This window comes from Protopterus annectens, chromosome 3.part0 (genome assembly GCF_019279795.1).
Source record: "Protopterus annectens isolate FY-2018-M chromosome 3.part0, PAN1.0, whole genome shotgun sequence".
Lineage (NCBI taxonomy): Eukaryota > Metazoa > Chordata > Ceratodontiformes > Protopteridae > Protopterus > Protopterus annectens.
This window is the reverse complement of record NC_056731.1, coordinates 1,684,819,630-1,684,844,922: the sequence shown is the minus strand read 5'-3', so window position 1 is coordinate 1,684,844,922 and position 25,293 is coordinate 1,684,819,630. Positions and strand designations below refer to the sequence as shown.

Here is a 25,293-nt window from a genome sequence, read left to right as displayed (position 1 = left end):
ATGACAGATGCAGCCCTCCATTCACATTGCACCAACCCTGTTTAAAGACTGCAGTTAAAAAATTACTCCAGGGGTCCTAATAAGTCATATTGTCACATTGTACAGGAGGCATCCTGGGATGCTATTAGGGCCCACTGAAGCTGTGTTCTTGTCTTTAGTGAGCAGAGCTAGTACATGCTCAGTGTTCTGTGGCTAGGAAGACCTGTTGAGTGAGGTCATGGAGTTCAGAGATGTTATTCGAGGTAGAGATCAGAGTAGAATCGTCTGCATATTAGATGAGGGACAATGTATTGCAAGCTGTATGAAGATCATTTATGAAGACATTAAATAGAAGGGGCCCTAGGATGGAGCCTTGTGGTACCCCTGTTGGGACAGGTAAGAAAGGAGAGGAAGGGGAGAGACATTTTACTGATTGTTGCCTACAGGATAAGTAACTGGAGAACCAGGCAAGGGAGGTGGAACTCATATTGAGATCAGCAAGTTTGGATAGTATGAGAGGATGGGAGACTGTATCAAAAGCTTTAGATAGATCAAGGAAGAGACAAGATATCAGTTTGTTATTATCAAGGGCTTCAGCAATGGTATGAGTAAAGGATAAGACGGAAATAGTTGTGCTGTGGTTGGGACGAAAACCATGCTGGGTAGGAGTGAGAAGGCTGTGTTCAAGGAGGTGACTGAGTAGTTGTGAATGGATGCATTTTTCAAGAATCTTAGAGGGGGGTATAGGATGGATATAGGTCTATAGTTAGATGGGTCAGTTGAGTTTCCACCTTTATGCAATGGAATAGTGTGAAAGGATTTCCATAACAGAGGGACAGTAGACTCCTGTATTGATCTATTGATTAGTATGGATACTGGGTAGGCAATGGAATCTGCAGCAAGTTTAAGGAAAGAAGGAGGCAGGTTATCTGTGGAGGGAGAGCAGGGTTTGAGCTTTTGGAGACGTGATCAGATGTAGGAAGTGGAAACGGTGTAAAGAAAAAGGGGGTTTGTTGGATGGGTTGGGAGGGGTAGGCTGAGAAGTAGTGTTACAGCTGAGAGGCATGAGAGTTTGAATAGTTTCAATGAAATTATTATTGAGTAGAGTACCTGTTTCAATAGGAGATGCAATAGTGTAAGGGGAGGGGTTTGCGGTGAAGCCAGGAGAAAGGATTTTATTAATGGATGTCTAAAACTTTTGCGGGTTGGATTTGTTATTAAGTTGGGCAGTGTTATAGAATGACTTTTTGTAATTATTGGTATGCTTTTTTATGAGATTTTTCAGATATCTATAGTTACGAAACAGGGGTAAGTCCTTGGTTTTTATCCAAGCTTTCTATGCTTTGTCTCTTTCTAGCATAAGGGACTTTGTTTCCTTTGAAAGCCAAGGAGCATAAATTGATTTTAGTCTGATCTTTCTGGAGGGGGCAAGTGAGTTCAGGATGTTTAGGAAAATACTATTAAATCTATTTATGGCAATATAAGAAGGTGTGCAAATATCTAATGAAACTACACAATTACACATTCAAACACAAATATATATAATCTAGGAAATACAAAGGTACATATAACCCTTAAAACCTTTACACCTTAGCAGCTTTCCTTTTTAGGGCTGAAACAAGGGACACATGGTCATTTAAACCGGGGGGGGGGTATGCTTCCAAACATTTCTGCCAAATTAACTCACGATACTCCAGACTGGCTTCCCAACTACCATCCCCCCCAATGGTCTCACTTATTCCAACACCCAAAACTTGAAATTGGCTTGAGCATAACCAAGCGTATGCCTGTACAAGGCATTGGTGTTCTTCTTTTTATTAATATCATATAGGTGCTCGTATACCCTCTGTTTTAATCTCTTCTCCATCTTTCCAACATAATAAGACCAACATAAGTACCCCTTCAGTATTAACTTATAGCTATTATCCTGAATCTCCAATTCTGGGGAATGTGCAATAAACAGTCACTGAGAACATGAACCACACTTGAAGGTACCTTTCTTGTGTCTACCTACCTTAGTTGACTCTTGACCAAATTCCAGGATGTTTTTCATGTTAGGGCCCCTTTTAAAACTAAACTTTAATGGTCTTGAAAATGCTTTAAGACTATTTGGCATATTGGCAAAGAGCTCCCAATATTTAGAAATTATATCCTGCACCCTCCTGGTGTCTATGTTGTAATTTAACACAAAAAATAATTCTGTGCTCATATGTCCAGAATTCATTTGACAATCCAGCCCTACACCATTAACACTGAGTTTCAACAATGGGGGGTATTTATTTCCGTAACTTCTCTGTTTTCAGACTTTGGGTTTTATGTGTCGACGAAAGAGCATTCGCTCTTTCGTCGTTTCTCTCCTCTAATATAGACCCATTCTTTCCTATAAAGACTTGATACATACCTATTATTGGTCATATCCTTAAAATTGTGACATCCAAAAAATGCATTTCTAATAACCCCACACTATGACTGAATATCAAAAAATGTGTAGTACTATTAATATAATTCATAAATTCATCAATTACATCTAAAGGACCCTTCCAAATAATAATGATGTCATCCAAAAAATGAAAATAAACTCAAATATATTCAAAATAGATGGAAGAAAAACTATACTGTTGTTCCCAAAATAACAAAACAATATTTGCAAATATTTGGACACAGGAAGCTCCCATGACAACAGCATCAATTTGTTTAAAAAATTCACCCTGAAAAAAAATAAAATTGTTTTTTTAAAATCAATTCCATATTCTCCAAGATTAATTTATAATCTTGTCGGGACAAAAATTTGAAAATGGATAAAACTTCCTCAAACCAAGTTAATCCTATACCATGAGGGATAACACTAAAAAGCCCTTAATGTCAATGGTAATACAATAATAGTCTACATCAAATTCCACCATACTCATTTTCTTTAAAAAGTCCCATAAATCCACCAGTATGTGTTGATGTAACCCGTAAAATGGTTTCAATTTAGTATCCACAAAAATTAGCATAGGTTGTGTTTTAGAACCAGCCAATGAAACTATTGGCCTTAAAGAAGGATTTATTATATCCTTATGGAGTTTTTGAATCCTGAAGATCCCAGGAATCACTGATTTTGAGACAGCCAAAAATTCATATAAACTTTTATCAATCGTCCCCTGTAGCGGGTTATCCTCTAAAATTAAATCTATATTCTTGTACGCTAAGGCAATCTCATTCCTCGACACCTGTACATATTTCCCCTCATTCTGTAAAATATCCAGCATTTTACTCTGGTACAGCCACTGTTCCATAATAACCACCCCACCCCCTTGTCGGGTTTCCTAATCCTTGAATCCTTGTTCCTACTTAATTCTTCCAGTAGGCACTTCTCATCAACAGTTACATTGCTTTTATAGCAACTTTTAGTGTTAAGTAATTTCCTAATGTCCCTTTCAACCAGGGCCTCATAATTACTCAACACAGGGTGGGTGGGTGGGTGGGTGGATGGAACTTTTTTTGTGTAATCTCCCAACAGGGTATACCACAGGCCAGTCATTAAACAATACTTCCAAATTTAAATTTCTGACAAACATTTTTGATGGACTCAGAAATGTTACCCCTCCTGGTGAGAACACACGTAAAACCTTTTCTAAAAAGTCCAAAATGTATCATGTCTGATTCTAAATCACTACAATTAAACACATGAAAATCATTAAGTGCAACTACTGGTCCTTCTTTTTGAATCAAGGGTCTAGGCTCACCCCTCACCTTTTGAAAACTTGTCAGTTAAACTATCTATATAGGGCTTAAAGCCTGTCAATAACCTCTCCTCCTTCACCCTTGTCCCCTGTTCATCTGGGGTCCTTGGTTTTGTTGGTAAGTATACTTCTGAGTCACTTGTGCATAGGATAGACATGTACCTAAATTCTGGATTCTGGGAGACCTCATCAAAGGGGTTTTCCCTCTTGCCCATGTCTCTGACACTCCTCATAATTACTACTCTCATTACCTATACTATCTATGTCCTTGGGATATATCTTCCTTCTGGGCAAAAACATACTATATGCTGTGCCTTCTTTATAATCTTTGTCATCACGTTCAAGTTTAGATATTTTTCTTTTTTTGTTCCTATCAGTCTTAATGTCCACATCTTTAAAAATCGCTAAATATTTACATTTGTAATCATAAACAGTGTGAAGCAAATCCTTTTCAATTTTACTGTTAAATCTAAAATCTCATTATGCAATTGTTCAAGTCTCTTTTCGTTGTTCTTAATAATTGCATGCATTACCATGAGTCCACAGTCATTAAATATACACACCAGTTCAATAAAAACTCAGTTCCATTTTCCACATTATTAGGGAATTTTGTCACCCTAAGCCCCGTCGGTACTTGTTTCCTGTTGATACACTCCCCTAAAAAACAATTGTCTAATGCAAATGTTTTGTATTTAATCATTCTGTCTTTGAGTTTGTGCACCATACCTTGATATGAAGAAAATTCATTCACTGGAACATCTAAATTACTAACAGTGCATTTTAACCAACAGTTAATATCCGTGTTAACATATTCCTTGAAGGCTCCATAGTTCAGTGGCGGCCTGCCCCCATTAAATGCAAAATCAGGACCCTCACTGGGGTTGACGTCCATACTCATCTGCAACCCCAGAAATTAAATTCCTTCCTCTAGATGCCATCAATGACCCGGTCGCGTAGAAGCTATCATATTTCTGCCCAACGTTATATCTTGAGTAACAGGAAGTGATGTCATATCTGCCTGCCTCGGTTGGTAACAGGGAATAGAATCATGAATCTTGGAAGTACCCGATTCCAGTACTTCATCTTGCCAAAAGGTTTGAATCAGTCTAGTCAGCTCTTGCAATAAAGCACTCTGGTTCTTGCAAGCGGTGTTGCCTTGGTTTTCAGGAGCTGCCATCCCACTGAAATAACACAAAACTTAAAACCAGCAGTGCTGACCTAGTACAACCACAAAAATAACACCAATAAACTCGGTACAACAGAAGGAAATCTGTAAAGGTGAACCCACTCACTTTCCATAAAAAAATAATAAAAAACACAAGAATGGCTTATAGAGCTTTAATAACGAGTTAGATTAAGCGCTTTCATTCCACGTCAATAGAACTTCATCAGAAAAAGTGACATACTACCAAAACATCTTTAAAAGCCAACAATCTAAATTTCATTGGTTAATATAACTATTAAAACAAACCACTCATTGGTTTAAACTCACATGAAATACAATTTCCCTCCAATACTTACTAAGATCACAAGAAACTAATTGAGAGTGTATCACCCAACAATAAAATACCCATTTAAATATACGAAAGTGTGCAAATACCTAATGAAAACACACAATTATACATTCAAACACAAATATATATACTCTAGGAAATACAAAGGTACATATAACCCCTAAAACCTTCACAACTTAGCAGCTTTTCTTTTTAGGGCTGGAGCAAGGGACATATGGTCGTTTAAACCGGGGGGGGGGGGGTGTATGCTTCCAAACATATCTGCAAAATTAGCTCATGAAACTCCAGACTGGTTTCCCAATCACCCTCCCCCCCTCTCTTGATACATATCTATTATTGGTCATAGCCTTAAAAATGTGTCCCTTGTTCCAGCCGTAAAAAGAAAAGCTGCTAAGGTATGAAAGTTTTATGGGGTTATATATACCTTTGTATTTCCTAGAGTATATATATTTGTGTTTGAATGTGTAATTGTGTAGTTTCACTAGATATTTTCACACTTTCTTATATTTAAATTGGTATTTTATTGTTGGGTAATGCACTCTCAATTAGTTTCTTGTGATCTTAGTAAGCAATAGAGGGGAATCGTATTTCATGTGAGTTTAAACCAATGAGTGGCTTGTCTTAATAGTTACATTAACCAATGAAATTTAGATTGTTGGTTTTTAAAGATGTTCTGGAAGTATGTCACTTATTCTGATGAAGTTCCGTTGATGTGAAACAAAAGCATTTAATCTAACTCGTTATTAAAGCTCTATAAGCCGTTCCTGTGTTTTTTATTATCTTTTATTGAAAGTGAGTGGGTTCACCTTTATAGGTTTCCTTCTGTCGTACTGAGTCTATTGGTATTAAGCCTATATTACAGCCATAAAATGTTGTGGGTTATTGATACACATCAGCAATATTTTGGTAAATTTGTGTTAAGCCTGGCTAGGCTTAAAATATCTCTTAAGCCAATAGCCTAGCAACCACCTATGATCGTATGAACCATGATTTTGATTTTAGCACAGGTTATTTGTTTGGGATAATCTTTCCTGTAGGATGGCTGTTCTTCGCTTGCAGCTATCTGCAAACTTAGTTGGCCAGAACACTTTATTATTGGCTTTTACTTCAGAGAAGTCGATACCAAACGGGGGATGTTCCAGCACTGAACTCTGCAGGACTCCACTCGTGACTTGTCTCTTTGCATGATTACCTTCCCCTATTTTGTTCTTCTGCATCCTCTTTGAGCCAGTTGGCAGAGGGTAACATGGGGTTTGTTCCCATTTATTTAGCTTCTCTACTATGCTTGAGTACAGGGATTTGTCAAAAGCTTTTGGCCAGGTCAAGGTATGTGGTGTATATTATTTTACCTTTATTCATTGCTTTGGCGACCTTTTCAAAAAAGTCTACCATGTTGGAAAAGCACGATCTGCCCTTGGTAAATCCAAACTAAGACAGGTCCTGTGTTTGGAGGTTCCCTATGTCCTTATTGATTAGTTCCATGTTAAGGTTTTCTATGGATATGCATATGAGACTGTTCAGACTTATGGGTTTGTAATTGCCTCGGTCTGTGGATGGTCCTCCCTTATGAAGGGTGACTATAGCTGTTCTCCATTTGCTTGGTACAAAACCTGTATGGAGGCTAAGCTGGAGCAGTGTTTAGAGGGGAGATGCCAATTCATTCTTCATGCTATTTAAGATGTATTCAGGGATATTGTCAGGTCCCATCGATGCAGTATTTTAGCTTTTTATAGTGCTTTTGAGGATTTTTGTCTTGTGTGATAGCTGGAGGTGATCTGGATTCAGGTATATCTTGTTGGACATCAGTTGGGGAACGAGGGCTAACATTTGAGCTGAATTAATCAGCTTAGTAGTTTTGCTATATTTTAACCTCTGTGTGGGTAACATCAATCACAATTAGTGCAGTGCATTGCTGTGTTGTGCTTCTGAGATTACAAACATAACTAAAAGAGACTTTGTGATTGTCTTTTGCTTGGGTAGCTATTTTAGCCTCAGACTTAGTTTGGAAAATGTTATTAAGCTCTTGAGTTGCTTGTTTATTGCAATGATGCTGGCTCTATCATTATGCAAACTAGCCTTCTTACTTTTGGTCAAAATTATGTTCCTTTTTTTCTACGCTTGTTGATATTATGTTTTCACCATATGCATTTGTTTCTGGGGTTTACCTTGCACTTGTCCTTTGGCGTACAGCTGTATATATGCGGCTGTTAACATGCTATGCATTGTGTTGGTGTATGTTTCCACATATCCAGTGGACTCAGCTGGGTTTGGTGCTGATTTGAAGTTTGCTAATGTATCGTGTAGGAGTAGGTAGTTTTTCTTAGAGAAATTTCTATTATATATTATTTATTTATTTTACATCTGTTTACTGGGAAAGTCTGACTGGGCATGGATCCCAATCATAGTGGAGGCCTGGGGAGAAAAGCTCCACAAAGATTAGTGCAGCAAATACAGTAAATACAATAGACATGTTAATAAAATACAGTCAAAAAGTTAATAAGGTATAGTTTCAAGGCCAAGAAAGGAGCAAAAAGTAAATATACTTCAAGGAGCACAGTGTGTTGCAATAAACAATACAGTTGAAAGAACATTCTGTTCAGTCATTTGGTTACATTCATCAGTGGCTAGTACAGTAAACACACATTGATTGATTAGAAAGGAGTTGTTGCAAGCTTTCATAGAAGGTTAAAGTATGATATGATCTAATTAAGTGAAGCTACCCAGGGTCAGAACAATTACATAACCAAGAACTATGTAAATGGGACTGGAGGAGTTTTTTGAAATTATTTTTGTTTTCCGTGGTCCCAATATCTATGGGGACAGTATTCCATGCTTTTGCAACAGAAATGGAAAACAAGGAGTCCCCAGAGCTATTGCTGCTTTTGCCTATGTCAGTCAGTGCTTTATTGGTGGATCTTAACAGGCGATTGTTAGAGTAGATATTAAGTAGACCTTGGAGAGCAGGAACTCTATCGGGATAATAAAGAATTTGGTGGGCTATTGTAAGCTGTTTATATGTGAGCAGGTTGGGTAATTCTAGCCAGGATAGTTACTTGATTGCTATGTAGTGATGTGTCCTGAAGGGTGAGTCAGTAGCAAACCTAGCTATTTTATTGTAGCAGGTGTTTAATTTGTTAAAGTCTGCTTTGTTTAGGATGATGAGTATGGAGGAGGCATACAGGAGTGTGGCTAGTAGGTAGGTTCTTGTGATGACAGTCTTACTGTCATTGGTGAGGTACTTTTTGCATTTATATATGGTTCTGAGTTTTTTATGGACTTTCTTTATTGTCTGTGCAATGTGTGTATCGAATTTCATGTTGTGATCTATGATAACCCCTAGATTTTTGGTGTGTTTGACAGGTGTGATAAGGGTGTTATTAGCTGAGAATAGTATGAATTGTGGTATGGGCTCTAAGGCTGTAGTGGGACAGAATATCATTAGCTGTATTTTACTGGGGTTAAGTATTAGTTGTGAGTTGACTAACCAGGTTTCAACAGTGATAAAGGACTTGTGTCAATTCCTGGAGTTGCAGAAGTGATGGGGTGGAGCAGATTAGAGTGGAGTCATCAGCGTACTGGAATAGAGCAGTCTGCCATGTAGCTTTGTGGAGTAGGTTGGTGAATATGCTGAAAAGAAGAGGTCCAAGAATGGATCCTTGGCGTTCCCCTAGGGTGACGGGTAGGAGGGGAAATAAGGAGTTTTGCCATTTTACTGCTTGTTGGTGGTTGGTTAGATAGTTTTGAAACCACGTTAGTGTGGATTGGATGAGATTAAGATCGAAGAGAGCAGAAAGGAGTTTGGTATGGGAGACAGTATTGAAGACCTTGAAGAGATCTAGGAATACAGTGGATATTAGGTTACCATGTTTTTGATGTTGGTTTACTGCGTTGGTAAAACTAATAAGGGCTGTGGTAGTACTGTGATTGTGGTGGAATCTGTGCTGGGTGTTGGTTAGCAGTTTATTAGTGAGCAGATTTTGTCTGTCAAATTTGTTTTTTGGCTTTGTTCCTTAGTTCCTGGTATGCCTGTCTATTAAAATACCACCAAGATCACCGATCCAAAAAGTAAGCAAATTTAATGAACACTTAGTGCCTCGGCTTACACAGCCTTCCAAGCGTAAAAACACTACAAAATACTGTTTGCTTATATACAGCATATTGCACAAAATAATTAATCAATTAAGCATACAATTCAAATCACATACTTCCAATTACATTCTTTGTTGAGTCCCTGAGGCTCCAAAGTACCATACTTTAAAATCAGCAGAGTTTCTTTTTTTAAGAGTTTGTTTTTTTAAAGACACACATTCACCTATTTTTAATATTTTATTTTTTTAAGTTGTATTTGCTATGCCTGTCTATTAGTATGATTTATTTTGATGCCATGAGTCCCATGCTTTACCTCTTAGTTTTAGTAGTAGAGGGGTTTCTCTGGTCAACCAGGGGGGCATAGTTGGATCTAGTTCTGACAGTTCTGATAGGGGCAAGATGATTTAGAATGTTTAAGAAAGTGTTACTGAAGTAGTCTACAGCACTTTTTAGGGGGAGAGATGAGAGTGGTCTCCAGCTGCATTGATTAAGTGCAGAAATTAAGTCATGGGTTTTGAAATTCTTTATGTACTGGATTTGTTGGAGGGTGGAGGATTTTAATGGATTCACTTGGTGTCTAATTATAAAGGTGGAAAGGTGGTCGCTGAGGGTGTCTGTGAGGGAGCCTGAGAGGTACGATAGTCTGAGATGTACGATTGAGATGATCTGTTAGTAAAAATCTAGGCTAGGATGGACTTTTTTGATGCTTTATCTACCCGTGCTGTGGTTTTGATTAGTATGTTGTCTGTGCATGTGCACATTAGCTAAGAGAAGACAATAGGAAACTTAAATAAATAAACAACTAAACAGTGGTCAAGGAAACCACAAACAAGAAATTATGTGAATGGCGCACTACAGTGACTTCAGATGACAGATTTTGTGACAGTCTTGAAGACATAGTACTTCCCAGGAGATTTCTCTTTCCGCCAGGGAGGTGGCAAGAATTTGCACATTTACTGTTCCAACCCAGGGATTACGAAATTCTGAAAACACTGCCATGAATAAGATGTAATTAGATCCACAGAGACTCTTTAAAAATCAAACTGATGGTTCATAGGTTTAGACCAGCAGCTTTACCTGCCCACATTTGCACATGAGCAAGTCAACAGGAGAATTGAGATTTTTATAATTCTGCTTCACATAGAGGCTAAGCAACCACAAACAGGCAGTCTGACTAATCACTGTGTATACAATCATGTCTACATGCACAGGCACACAGACATGAAGGTGCACCCCCAACCTCACACCCCCACAGTACCACACACACAAACACACACACGTACACACACACACACACACACACACACACACACACACACACACACACACACACACACACACACACACACACACACACTCACACACACACACATACACATCCTCCCCACACACGTGCACATTAAGTCAGATTCAGAAATCAATACTCATAAAAATAGTTGTCACACTCATATAAGTTATGTAAGCATTAATTCATTTCTTCATATGTTCATAGGTGTTTACTAGGCTAACGACCACAAGGGGCTTTTTAAGCCTAGCCATGCATCCCAAATCTCGGACAAGTTCTGATACCCTTGATAAGTGTAAGCATGAGCCTGGGAAATGAACCATTTACAGGTTACCTGTGCCCATTAGAGACAGAGTTGCCAGAACAAGGATTGTCCAAGTTGAACTTGAATTGAGTTTGGGAGGAACTCTGCTTCACATGGATGGGGAACCTGCTCCATAGATGGGTTCCATAGATACCTATCTCTCCAGCAGGTTCTATTTATACCACAGGCAATGTTTAAGTCTTTAGAATGGGTAATTCTGGTGTTGTTTGTTTTGTGGATATGCAGGAGGTCCATTAGAGTGGGGTCTGACAGTGCCCTGTATGTACAGATCTCCCCCGCAAAAGCCTCTAGGAGACAGAATACAGGAACAGGGCCTTGAGATGGTCTGTATACTTACTGGAGACACATATACTGGTGGTTTAGGAGAGTGTCAGAAACCTTTATAGTGAGAGAGGACCTGCAGGATGGTTGCCTGCATCCCTAAAAGAAACAACTTTTGATGGAGAATTCCAATATTAAGAGGAAAGTATCACTACAGGATGGGGGCAAAATTTTTAATTGCTTGCCTAGTGCCCTTGTCTTGGTAGAATAAGATCAAATCTTTGGGATTAACAGATTATCTATATAGGCTAAAGAGCTGGATGTCATTGTCCATACTGATAATCCTGACTAAGAAAAATACAGGAGCAATACAGGAGGAGTTTGTAAAACAGGAGCGTTCCCCAAACAACAGTACACTTGGTAGCATTCTCCAGGGTCCTGCTTATTCAAGGCATGTGTGATCTTATGATACACCGTATCATGCATTCAGATATATGGCTATCACTTGCTTCAGAGCACAAGGTTTTGTTTCACTGTGGACAGAGTATAGATCCATCAGTGATTTGTAGAACACACACTACAGACAGCTGACACAATATTTACAGGAATGATAGGCCTGCTTATAAGGACTTTCATAGCTCGATAGTAAAACAAAGAGAAATGGACAATGTAACTCAGAAATCCAACGCTATCTGGAGTAAATGAAGCAGGCAGAACTGAAGAAGGACAGGCAGAAGAGGACATGGCTGTAGATGGAAAGGGTCAGTTAAGACACGCTGAAGGTAAGACAGCTCTATGACATAGGAGGCTGTGTTCATGACTATGGCCCAGAGGACCGTAATTCAAACAGCAGCCCAAACATGGGAGGACCCAGCTGGGGAAGGCTGAAAGTGAGCAGCTGAGATTGGCTCATTCATTCAAGGGAGAGAGGCATAAGTTAAACCCTTCCTCAGAAGTGTCACTTCAGAGAAGGCCTACATACTGCATTTCTCTGCACAGACAATAAGGGGAGTAAGTCTGGACAAGAATGCCTGCAGACCATCCAAGCAACACAAGAGTGCGGAAGACTGCATTTACAAGTAGTTCAGTGTCACCCACCTTTACACTGGGAAGGGGGCTGTTTGGAGCGTTACAAAAACTAACCTTTTACAGGATAGTGGCTACTTTACCCATCTCTTGTTTATCTTTCCTGGCACATACTGCTTCTATGAATAAGGATGAATTGTTGCACAAGTGGAGTACATGGTTGGATGACTGGGGAGGATAAGGTGGCAAATAAATGACTGGCAAAAGGCTCACTGCAGGAATGCAGGAAAGCAGGAAATACTATTGGATGGTCAACATGTTTGTCTCTTGGAACACACTGCACAAGGCAGTAAAGGAATGTAATACACTGGCATATTTTGATGCATTGTACAGGATAAAGAAGGAATGCGGTAGGGCCAGGGTGACATTAATGACTGAGTAATAAATGTAACTCTCCTGCAGATTAACAGGAACTAAGGGTTCTATCTGTTAGCATCTTCATATGTTTGTGCATATTTCTGAAAAGTTAGGTGCAGCACACAAAATGTTGTTGGAGAATTTCAGAAATCCTGTAAAAAAAAAAAACAGTAATTTTAAGTATGAAGTTGAACAAAAAAGTATTACCACAGTCAAAGAGTATCTGACAATGAAAGAAATAATCTTGTAAAAACATAGAAAAAATAACAGTAAGAACCAAAAAATAAATAAATAATGTTATAACATATAGAGAATAGAAGCAAAGCTAGAAATATGAATTGCAAAATCTAGCCCCCCCATTTATTTATTAATAAAGCATAATACATTTTTTGTAGAAGCACCAAAAACAAATGAAGTGTTGGAAAAATGAATTACGTTTTCTGTGGATCAGCACATTCAAAGACACAGAAGTGAAAAACTGCTTTAAAGTAGTTATTTGGACATGTACATTTAATTGCACATAATAGAATTCTAAGTGCAGGCGTATTTTATTTCAGCTTTATATGTTTAGGTACAACGTCCTGTCAACCACTATTTATCAAAAATAGCTGGAACACAAAAATGTAAAAATAAAGAAGGAAGAACGTGACCTTGAGCTGCAAACACTGCAGAAATTAAGTTTTTTTCTAGAACACTTTACATGGAGAACACAGATCAGCTTGCCTGTGCCTGTGTTTGTACAGTAAGGTAGTTAGAGGTTGTTTGGGAAGTTAGCTTTGTCTGCGTTTCTCAGTTCACAGAGGTGATTACACCAAAAGTGGTTATGTTAATTCCAAGCTTTTATAGAATGCTTTCCTTACTGTCATTCTCTATTCTGCTTAGTAAAATGCATAATCTTGCTTGAAAGCCTGAGAAGTGGCAGACGTGACTTCCACAGCCTCATTACAAAGTCCATTTTCATGCATAAGTTGAAAAACAGAATGTGCAAAATTGCCTGACTTACATATAAGTTTTAATATTAATACATGTTAAAAATACTTTTTTTTTTTAATTTGTTAAGATGTTTTAGGAATTATGCACTCCAAGGTCTCAAGTTAAATGTTTCTGATGGTTTGTTTTGCTCCTGTTTTCTTATTCTAAACGTAACAATGGTGTGCTCAACATTTTCTAGTTTAGAGGAATGGGTTTCACTTTATCTTGCTTTAACGGAATCCAAATAATCAATTACATTTGACTGGCAAGGGAGGCTTAATGAAAGTCACATTAACACAGGAAAAGTACTTGAATGGAAAATCAAGTGAGACGTTCTGTAATGAAGACGTACACTACTAATAGTAATAACATACTCAGTGGTTTTTTTTGTTTGTTTTTGGCAGAGCAGCATAGTGTGTCATTGGTACAGATCTCTGCCTCCCACTTGTAGAGTCCAGCATTCAGTCATAATCTCCAGTCAGTATCTGGGTGGAGTTTTCATGTTTTCCCCATGTCTATAAAGCTTTTTCTTCAGGTACCTGAATTTTCTCATTCTCTCCACTATCACTGAAAATTACGTACAAACTTTTAGGTGTATTAACTTAAATGTTCGTATGGGTAGGCATTTTATTTTACCATAATCTCCTGCCTAGTGTTGTTCTTATGCTCCTAATAAATGCAAACACCCACAAACAAATTGATTCATATTTTCATAGGTGTATACCAGGCTAACGACTACAAGGGCCTTTTTAAGCCTAGCCATGCATCCCAAATCTCTGGCAAGTTCTGGTACCCTTGATAAATGTAAGCAGGGGTTTGAGAGGTGAAACATTTACAAGCATGGGCCTGGGAGATTAAACATTTACAGGCTGGCTGTGTCCATCAGAGACATAGGTGCTAAACCGGAGATGAATCTCCTGTTTCCCATCCAACTGTCCAAGTTACATTTGAATTTGGTTCACATGGGTGGGAAGCCTGTTCCAGAGAAGGGGTAGTCTCTGGGATACATACCTGTCTCTCCAGCATGTCCTATTTATATCACAGGCAAGGTTTAAGTCTTTAGTATGGGTAATTATGGTGCTGTTTGCTTTGTGGATATGCAGGAGGTCCATCAGAGTGGAGTCTGACAATGCCTTATATGCCAGGCTTAGCTCTCCCCCTCAGCAGGTTGTAGGAGACAGGATACAGGGATAGGGCCTTGCAGTGGTCTGGATAAGACATGTTACATATGCCCTGTATTCTTTTAGTGAGAAACTTCTGTGGATGTTCCACTTGCTGGATATGCCTGGTTAGGTAATTACCAAAGAGGGCATTGTACTCAATGACAGGTCTGATGAATGCCAAATACAGTGGCACAATGACTTCATTAGACCTACATGCCATACCTTTGTTTATAAGTTAGATAACATTGAATGATTTCCCCAGTATTGTGCACATGTGATGGTCAAAGGCTAGATTACTGTCTATGTGTATCCCCAAGTCCCTGACTACTAGGTCAGATCTTAGGGGTATGTTGTCAATATGATAGTTACCAGGGGGTGGATGACTTTTCAAAGGACACTATTATGCACTTCTTGGCATTTAGTTTTAGCCCATGGCTCTGACACCAGTTGTTTGTCTGTGTCAGCCTTTCCTGGAGAACATTTGTGTTGGTGGGTGATTCAATGACAGCTCATAATTTGCAATCATCAGCAAGTCAGACAGATTCCATTGACAGTGACCTTAACTTCAGAGAAGCAAATGTCAAAAAGGAGCAGTCCCAGGAATGATCCTTGAGGGACTCTGCTTGTAACTGGCCTCTTTGTAGAGATGGACTCCCCAATCCTAACTTCCTGGTTCCTGTCTGTGAGCCAGCTGCCTAAACACCAGGTCACATAACGGTTTGTACCTAACCTCTTATGTTTGTTAACAATGGCTAAGTCGGCTATGAAATGCTTTGGCAAGGTCAAGGTAGGTAGCGTGGACCATTTTGCCCTCATCCATTGCTTTGGTGACTTTCTCAAAGAAGTCCACTAGGATGAGTAGGCATGACCTGCCCTTGATGAAACCAAATTGAGTTGGGTCCAGTGGCTGGAGGTTTCCTATGTCATTAATGATCAGTTCTATGATAATTATTTCCATGGCTTTACATATAAGACAAGTGAGCCTTATGGGTCTGTAGTTTCCAGGATCTGTAGATGGCCACCTTTGCACAGAGGGATAACTGTTGCTGTTATCAATTCATGAGGTATGAAGCCTGTTTGGAGGCTACAGTTAAATATCAATTCCAGAGGTCCTGATTGGTCATGTTTCATGCTATCCATTGATGCAATGTTCTTTGCCTTAGACAGAGCATTAAAGAACTGTTCCCTAAGGATAGCAGGGGGAGTTATATTTGATGGTATTTCCTGAGGGAAGGTTGAGGGGGGAGAGGGATAAAATTGGAGCTGAATTAATCAGCCAGTAGGTTTACTATATCTTCTGGCTCAGTATAGCTGCTTCCATTTACAATGAGCTTTGCACACAATTGTGTATTGCCTTTGAGGTTGTGGACATAACTAAAGAATACCTTGTGGTTGTTCTTGGCCTGGGAGGCCAAATTTACCTCACATTTGGCTTTGGTAGACTTTCTTTGTCCTCTGAGTTGTTTGTTTAGTCAACATATCCCCTGTAGATCCTAATATTCTGGGTTTTGTCCTAACAAACAATTATTGTGTACATAGCTAAAGAATACCTTGTGGTTGTCCTTGGTATGGGAGGCCAAATTTACCTCACATTTGGATTTTGTAGACTTTATTTATCCTCTGAGTTGTTTGTTTTGTCAGCTTATCCCCTGTAGTATCTAATAAACACAGTTCCCTTCTGTATCCCATTTATTGTATTGACATCACTTGTCAAATCCTATCACAAAGTAGTAGTCTTCTCTCCAAAAAAACCCATGCACCGTGATGATCTTTTGAAATTTCATTGCATAATCTCTGCCAATGCATGCATCCACAGATGTCATCTACCTGTTTGAGTTTCATTCACATTTACTAAGATGTATATCTCTGCCACTCCCTAATAAAACAAAATATAAATGCAGTTTTAATAACAACCAGGTTGCTGATCTAAAAAATTAAATATCTACAACAAATTACAGTTGACCTACTTAATGGAGTCCATCAAAAAAAAAAATAAATAAATAAATAAAGAGCTAAAAATCACGATTAAGATCAAAGCCGAATATGAACTGAAGATAGCAAAAAAAAAATTATAAATCATTGTTCAGTTATGTGAAGAAACCAGGAAACAGTGCAAACCTCTACTCTGAGCTAATCCACAAGGACAATACCTACTTCAACCCAAAGGATACTGACAACATAGTAGCAGATAGATTTAGTGTTAATTTTACATACCTACAGTCATAAAAATTCCAGAAAAACCCTGAGTCTTAACCCACTCCAATAACTACCATGGATCAAGCCATAACTTCCCTCTCCAAGCGAAAAATATCATGTCCATAGGCCCCAAGAATATTATGTGATGCCTGATCACTAGTGTCCAGCATAGTTAATAGGATTCTTATAAACCTTTACAACCTAAACCTTTCTACTATGTATGTTTCTGATATCTGGAAAACAGTCATTGTAATGACCTTATACAAGGGTAGCCCTTCCTCTGACTGTGGTAACAATGGACCCATCAGCCTAAATAGTATAATTTGTAAAGTCATGAAATGTATCATATCAGACTTTATAAATGTTTATATTGAAAAACCTATTGCTGTGGACTCTCACCAATCAGTTTTGTGAAGGAGAGGCCATGCCTACTCAACTCAGTCAACATTTTTGAAAGGATCTTGGTGGAAGCTGGGGGATATCATCCATGTGGTTCACACTACTTGCCTTGTTCTGAATAAAATGTCTGATAAAAATTCCCCATGGTGGTATTGGTCACAAACTTAAATATCAAAACCTTAAACCTTATAGTGTGAGATGTATAGCAAACTTGCTCTCAGACAAAACACATATAGCTAAAGTAGGTAGAGTCACCTGGAAACATAAAACATTGACCAGTGGTGTTCCTCAGTGCTCTGTACTGGGAACCAACCAGCTCTTTATCTATTTCTCTGATTTTTAAACCGATAATCTAAACCTTTAGTATACTAAATATTCAGAATATTGCAAGTTAAATTGTTGTTGTTGTTTACCCAGATTCTGATGATACTTCAGAGCAGCTTGGTCTAGACCTTGAAAATAAACGGAGTAAAGCAAATGAGTTTAAAATAGATGTTAAGAAAGTCACTACTGATAAATTTGGGAAGCAAAGCTGTTTCACAGCTTATAGCATTGATGTCACCTGTCTCAAAATGAATTAATTCATCGGAGATGTTGGTATCTTTATTGACAATCTCCTCTGCTTTGACCACCACATCACAACAGTAGCCAGGAAATCTTTCCGTCTACCCCACCTAATACCTAAAAAATCAAAATTAGTTAACATCCATCTCTTCTCATAGCTTATCAAACCAGTTATTGACTACAATGACATGTATTTTTCTAAGCACATTATATAACTTAAATGACTACAGAGGTTCTTAACTAAGAAGATCATAGGCTTGAAGATCCTTAGCTATCAAAAAAACATGCATCAGTATCTCTATACTCTGCATCTTATAGCTTCAGCAATGGTGTTTTAACTTTAAAATTTAGGATATGAAATACAGTGCCCTCCTTAATCTCCTATGCCTCCACAAAACTGACAATGCAGCAAGCAGCTGTACTAGGGATTTAAATCTTCACTAACAAATAAATGGGACAAGATCGCTTGATATATTAATCTCCCAATACATATTTCATGTCTGGCATAAACTACCTTTTCATTTAAACAAAATGAAACCCTCACCACCTTTAAGGTGAACTTTGATAACTGGATGGGAAACCACAACTTCCTTCCATCTAATGTTATATCAACCTTCTAGGAGCCAGAAGTATCACATGAAGGTACCACATGAGGGTGGATGCTGGCGAGGCTTCAGTGGTACTTGGATTGATGTGTCTTACAGACTCCATCATCTAATGATGCAAGGAAACACCATTGGTGACATTTGATCATTTTTGTGTTTTTTAAGCAGTATTTTGTGAAATGCAGTGAAAAAAAAAATCAAAAGCAAGCAATCCCTTCCTTTAAACAGCTCCTGGCAAATACTTGAAAAATAGCTTGAATTGCTTCATTTGAAATTATTTCTGTAACTATTTATTTGAAATAATAATACAATACGTCTGGCATAAGTGCGCTGGCAATATAGATGCATGAAGTATGATGTATTAGGGCGAATGAGCGATTTAAGGAAAGGTATTTTTAAATGCCACTGCGGAAATAACTAAAGGTCATTAAAACTGAAAACAAAATAACAATGCTTTAAAATTGCAGGGACGTTTTATATTGTGTCTTCAAAGTCAAACTACTCTGCAGAAAACTTTCTTTCTGACTATGCTGCCCACTTAATTGGTGGTGATTTGACACCTTGTTTAGTGCAGAATAATTGTTTACATACTAATGCCAAATCTCCTGAAAATTAACCAGCTTGGGCAGACTATCAATCTGAATGACATTACATTAGATGCTGACCTGAACTAGAACAGGTACAAAGACCCGGCAGGAACAGAACTGTGTAATATAACAGAAACCAGTTGTGGGGACATTTCTCCCCACACCTCTGTAACTTACCAAATGCCACAAAAAAAAACAAAGAGCTTCAAAGTGAACTACAGAATTTGCATTTGCAATCTACCATCCATTTTGATAAAAACGTAATATACTTTATATACAGCATATCAGGTTTCCTAAACCCAGTAGTTTCCATGTCTGAAGAACTACTATTTTACCCTACCATAACTGACAAAACAGCCAACTTGCATTCATTTCCCTCTTTCTTCATTCAAAATCTGATCAGATATAACTAAATCTCTGAGTGATATTTTCTTCCACTTTAACTTTATATAATGTACTGAATGTATGCTCCTGCATACACTAGCCAAAATCAAAGTATTCATTATTTTGCCATTACAGCACGGTCAGCTGTCTACATCATCAATGCTTCTGATTTAATTTGTTTTTTATTATTTTTTTCATAAATGGAATGACTGAACCAAATGAACTCAGTTTCAGGTATGAACAGTATTATTATTACAAAAATACAATTTAGAAGAACAGATGCCAAAAAGCAGGGTGGATAACAAATACAAAATAAGTACAAGGAGTTTAAGATCAACAGATTATTTATTTATGTAACATTTGTTTACAGGGAAAAGTCCGACTTGGAATGAGTCGATTTTCAGTGGAGGCCCAGGGAGAAATGCTCCACTCCAAACACATCTTTGTAATGTGGGAGGAAATCGGAGTACCTGGAGGAAACCCACACGAACACAGGAAGGGCATGCAGACTACACACAGAAGGCACCCCAGCCAGAGAATCGAACCAGAGAACCTCTTGCTGTGAGGTGACAAAGTTAACCACTGCACCACTGCACCATCCAAAAATAGATAAGATAAGGTAGGATAAGATAAGATAAGATAAATGGATAACAAATAAAAGCGAGCGTAAGCTTCAGTATAGATTATTCAATGTTGCCCATTAACCATGGACATCAGTCAATGTAGCTGAAGGGACAAACACTGCCTAGAGCAAGTGAGTATCAGTCTTGGCGTTATGCCTGAGATGTAACTGCATTTTGAGTGTTTAGCTAAATATTGATTTTCAGCTAAATTGGGTAGATTTCAGAAATGACCAGATATGCATTTCATATTCTTGGGCCAGACAAAGACAAGGCTTTGGCCTTGTATTCCAGAAAGTATTGCAAAATGATAGAGAGGTAAGAGGAACGCAGAGATGGAGTGAAGACTCTGTGTGCAGGTCTTACATTTTAGTATTGTGCCTAATGCAGGGCAAATTTTCATTGATTATAAATTAACAAATGAGTCATGACACTCTTCTGGTGATATGAAGTCCAGCTGCAATTTAAACTGTTAAAGCAATGCTCTTTTTTGGTGAATCAATTATATGCATATTTTGTTCATCATGATCTGCAGTTTATAAAAGTTTTCTCTTCCATGTGCAACTGCAATAGAGAACTGATCTGCATTTGATGATTATCTGATCATTCTATGTGCAACTGATTTAGACTAAAAAAGCATGATACAAAATCAGTGAAACACTCAACGCTAATGTTAAAGTATAGTTTTCTAGCTTTTTTCAAATAAAATAGGACTGGTGATAGGCACCAGTGTCTCACTGACACCTCATGATGCATTTTGCGATTAAGTATGCTGCAAAGGGGCATTACAGCTGAAAACCTAATACATTATTTCCTTTCTTTTAATCTGCTATAATAACAATATTTAGCAACTTATTTTTCTTAATTTGATAATATAATCATAAACTAAATTGGTAGTGGAATTACAAGGCAATTATGTCACATTGTTGTACTGATTGATAAATGAAGGTAGTTCTGGAAGAGAAGAAATACCTATACTTACGTGATGGATCTACACAGTTGTGTTTCTATACTCTCTGTCATGTTTAGTCTATAACACTGAAATTCTGCTAAAACCTAATTATAATCACACATGTTCCCATGAGTAAAGATATTTAGAAATCATTATGAAATGACAGCTATGGATCAAGTAAACAATCATAAAATATGCCATGGTGTTTTACTTTTCACTATATTCCCCTGAAAGCCCATATAATGTTTCTAGCATTTATTTTGACCTTATGCGGGCTATTAGTACTTTCAGTTGAAAACCACCATAGTACCCTTTCCTAAAAAAATACTTAGCTCATCTTCAAGCAATGCTTTCTGCAGACATTCTTTCTTTCCAGTTCAGTATTAAATTCACTATTGAAGAATGCCATACATTAAATAAGAATTATAAAGCAGATGCGGAAGTGGCCTTGTATATAACAAAGAGGATTATAATTAGGTCTCTGGTCATAATCAAGACAGTATGTATTCAAGACAGAAATGTAAATAAGTGTCCCTTGAGAGCAGAGTTAAGGAAAAGCTGTATAGGGGATTATTGATATGGTTTGCTATCAAAATCTGGAAAATCAAAATAATTTTCCATCCTTGGATTGACCCAGATTGCAAAAATTGGTAATAAAGAATTACCAACATTTTGGAAATTGTAGCACGGAATCAACATTTGAACACTGGAAGTTCCAATGTCGAAAGTCTGTGTTACCGGTAACATTTTTACAGGAGGAGGCAATCCTGCTGCACCCCTCCCCATGTGGGAGGCTGTGCCCCCACCGCATACTAAGTATTCCAACTCCAAGATCGCACTACAGTGAGAAAAGGGTACATTTCCTGATCCCCACTGTAGTGCAATCTATCAAAACATTGATTCCATATTAGCAAATGCACACTTCCATTTGGTAACATGGATTCAAACATTTTCCAGATCAGCATTACGAAAACTTGAAAACAGGCTTTTGGCCTTCCCAGCTTTGCATGAGTGCTAATCTCAATTTTGATAGTAAACCTATTGATATACATGTTGAGAGCTCTTACTAATGATGCTATGATTGGGCAGATTGGATCTTAATTCTTTGTAGTACATGGAGCAGTATCTGCTCAGTGTGCTACCAGTTACAAAAAAAAGGGTAGGAGCAGGAAATGTTTTACTGCTTTGAAAGTGATAAAACACTTAGTGCTGACACACAGACAGTAGTCTGAAGCAAAATATCTCCCTGGAATGAGCAGCTGTAAAAGCTGTTAGACATGTTACTCTGTCACACTTTTAAGAACCATTTTACATTTTTGCTGCTGTTCTGTGTTTGTTGGCATGTACAGCTATTATGTTTTAGCATAAGACTTGAGCTTAGTAATAAATAAATAAATAAATAAAATAAAATAAATTATAATGTGACTGCTTTTCTCTGAATCAAGCTGAGCCTTTTCTTAACGATTCAGCATATTCTAGGTTACTTCAGTCTTACAAAAAGTTCATTGGAGGTTTATGCAGGGATCTACAATCGTGCAAACCTAAAAATATTTCAGTGGGACATAGAAGATTACGGCAACAATTTAGTGTTATCTGAGAAAAAGCAAAACTGGAATGTTTAGCGTGAAAGAGACACCCACTCATTTTCTAAGAAGGGGAAAGTTAAGCGGAAAAGTAAAGGAAGATCAGCTCCTTACACCATAACATAGATTATACTACTAATTTTCTTCTAACACAGATATGGAATTAGAGTAATTTGAGTCTTCTCCCCTTGACAACAAACATTTCAATCCTCCTGTTCAGTTTTGTACTATCTTTTTAATTTTAAGAAAGGGGGTAGAAAGCAATGTTCTAAGAACAATGACTCACTTGTTCAAACAAGTGAGGAAGTGAATGCAGAGCTAAGCACAAATTTAATTGTTAATTTTTAACAGATACTGTATTATGAGCTAATTGTGCCTTTTTACTAAATAAAGGCTTAACATTTGTACCTTTGTTTTTTTGTTCTCATAGTCAAACAGTTTTTTATCTGTAGCAATCTTTCTTCAGTGTGGCACATACCTCTCAACTGTACAAATTTTTGAAAATGTCCAGATTTTTGCCTCATATTTTTGGTCTGTTCCTCATAAAATTTGTGATTTTCTGGCAAATCACTGGGATGATCTGATCGCTGAAGTCACTAACTAATGATATACATTTGAGTTTCAGACTTCAAAACCTTCAGAAAATATATGTTAATACAAGCACTGTTACTTTAGCTGCTTTCTAAGTTTATAAGAGCAATATTTAAAATCTTTCCACATTTTTGGACCTTTGTCCCCCCATTTTCTCAGGCTTTGTCCAAATTTGTTGCACTAAGAGGTTGAGAGGTATGGTGTGGCATTGCATTATTGTCTGAACAGCAGGAGAGGTTGTGAAGGATTAATGTAAAAGAGCCACAAAGATTTGACCACAGATAGAGTTAGACCTAAATCGATTAGAGTTAGAAAACTGTAGAATGCAGAAAATATGCCAGAGGATGGTCAAGCGGCCAGAAAATCTGGCATCAATAGTACTCTGGATGGGTGAGCCCCCTCCTAAAAAATATTTAAAAAACAGCAAGAACAAGTGTAAACCCTTTGAATGCATATTTAATCAAATGCTTACTGCAAAACCTTAATATTCTGAACTTAGTTTTATTACAGTTCAAGTAATTTTAGGAAGATTCAACAGTACAGAGCAGTTAAATGTGCTGCTCGGTGAGTGACACAATTTCATTTAGTATTATGCTAGTCCTCTGTAACGTAAAAGGAGCAGGATAATGTTTTCTCCAGAAAGTAATGTTGCCATACAGTTGTAAATGGGACTAACGAACTCATTTTTTGACAATACGCAGATGTCTTCATGCACAGCTTGCAGTTGCACTGCTTATAAGATCCAATGCTAATTCCACAAAATCATTGACGATTGCAAAAAAAAAAAAAAAAAAAGAAATAAAAGAAAAGAAAACTAACCTTTTTCTTTCAATTGCTGGTGTCCTCTATGTCTGAGACATGATTTTCTACCTTAACAGAAAGAAAGGGAGAGAAAGAGAAAATGGACTCTTAGCAGAAATAGTAAAAAGCAATAACATGATTTTACAGACAAAGGTACGTATAAAAATATATACATAGTGCCAGCTTCTGGAAACCTTGTGGATTCCAGTGCATTTCACCAATATCAGTGCTAAACTCGCAGATGAAATTACATTACAAGAAACTCAGAATAGCTCAGCGCACAATGGAGTATTGCAGTAGCAATGATGCATTAAACAGAAATGTGAGTAATCTGTAAGTAATGAGAAATGGGTGTCAAAGTGTGTTGTACATAACAAAGTTATGGAAAGATGATCACAATTCAAGCATCCTATTAGCTGTACAGACATATATAAAACAGAATCTGTCCAATAAGGTTAAGGACAAGTACGGAATATAGCTGACTCTGTTATGATACAATAAAAAAGAAAAAAATTCCAACTATCCCAATGTAAGCTGCATAGCACTCGTACTACATTTGTCACAATTTTGCCCAGAAACATTACAGACAATTACAGATATTTCTGTAATTCATTCACTGACAAAAGAATACTTGCTTCAAACTCCAATACCATTTGTAATATAAATCATCAGTAATCTTTGTAGTAAACTCAGAGAAAATTACAAATATCTCTGTTAAGGCATGTACTAATAAAATATGGCTACTTCCACTAATGGAGTCCGCTGGAATCCATAACATTTCTAATAAAAAATTACAGGCAAAAGGCAATCACAGTCATATCATCACAAGCGACATTTGCTAACAATAGGTTTGGGACTTGTGTGGGGAAAATAAGTAATGCACACGTCCAAAGAAATAGGGCGATCGAAAAGAAGATGTGGGGCATGGGCGAAGAGGAGGGACACACAAGAGGGATGGTAGAATAGGTAAATTAGAGGGAAAGTCAGAGGGGCAAGGGGAATTTTATTTCTGGTGGGAATAGGCCTTATTTTTTTAGAATAGAAGGAAGGGCAAAGATATAGAAAGAATAGCAGGTACACCCATAGAACAAATATCACAACACAAGACAGACAAAGGTTGGAAAACAGTAAGAACAGGTGAGTTATACAGATGGCACAATGTACAAAACAAGGAATGGAAAGGTGTCAAACAGGATGGGGATGCATACCAGCCTTGGTAAAATTTAGAAAAAAAATATCTACCTATCTACAATCA

General features: G+C 37.6%; 1 protein-coding gene across 2 annotated transcripts in view; it reads right to left on the bottom strand.

The window, feature by feature from the left end:
* The window catches only part of RALYL (RALY RNA binding protein like), a 1,351,009-nt gene that overhangs the window by 64,282 nt on the left and 1,261,434 nt on the right, over positions 1 to 25,293 (bottom strand). The window contains exon 7 of one of the 2 annotated variants that reach the window (XM_044065722.1): positions 24,057 to 24,107. In XM_044065722.1, the coding sequence (XP_043921657.1) occupies positions 24,066 to 24,107 (42 nt within the window). In that variant the 3' untranslated portion in view covers positions 24,057 to 24,065. The remainder of the gene's footprint in view (positions 1 to 24,056; positions 24,108 to 25,293) is intronic. The other variant, XM_044065723.1, reaches the window with a different exon arrangement.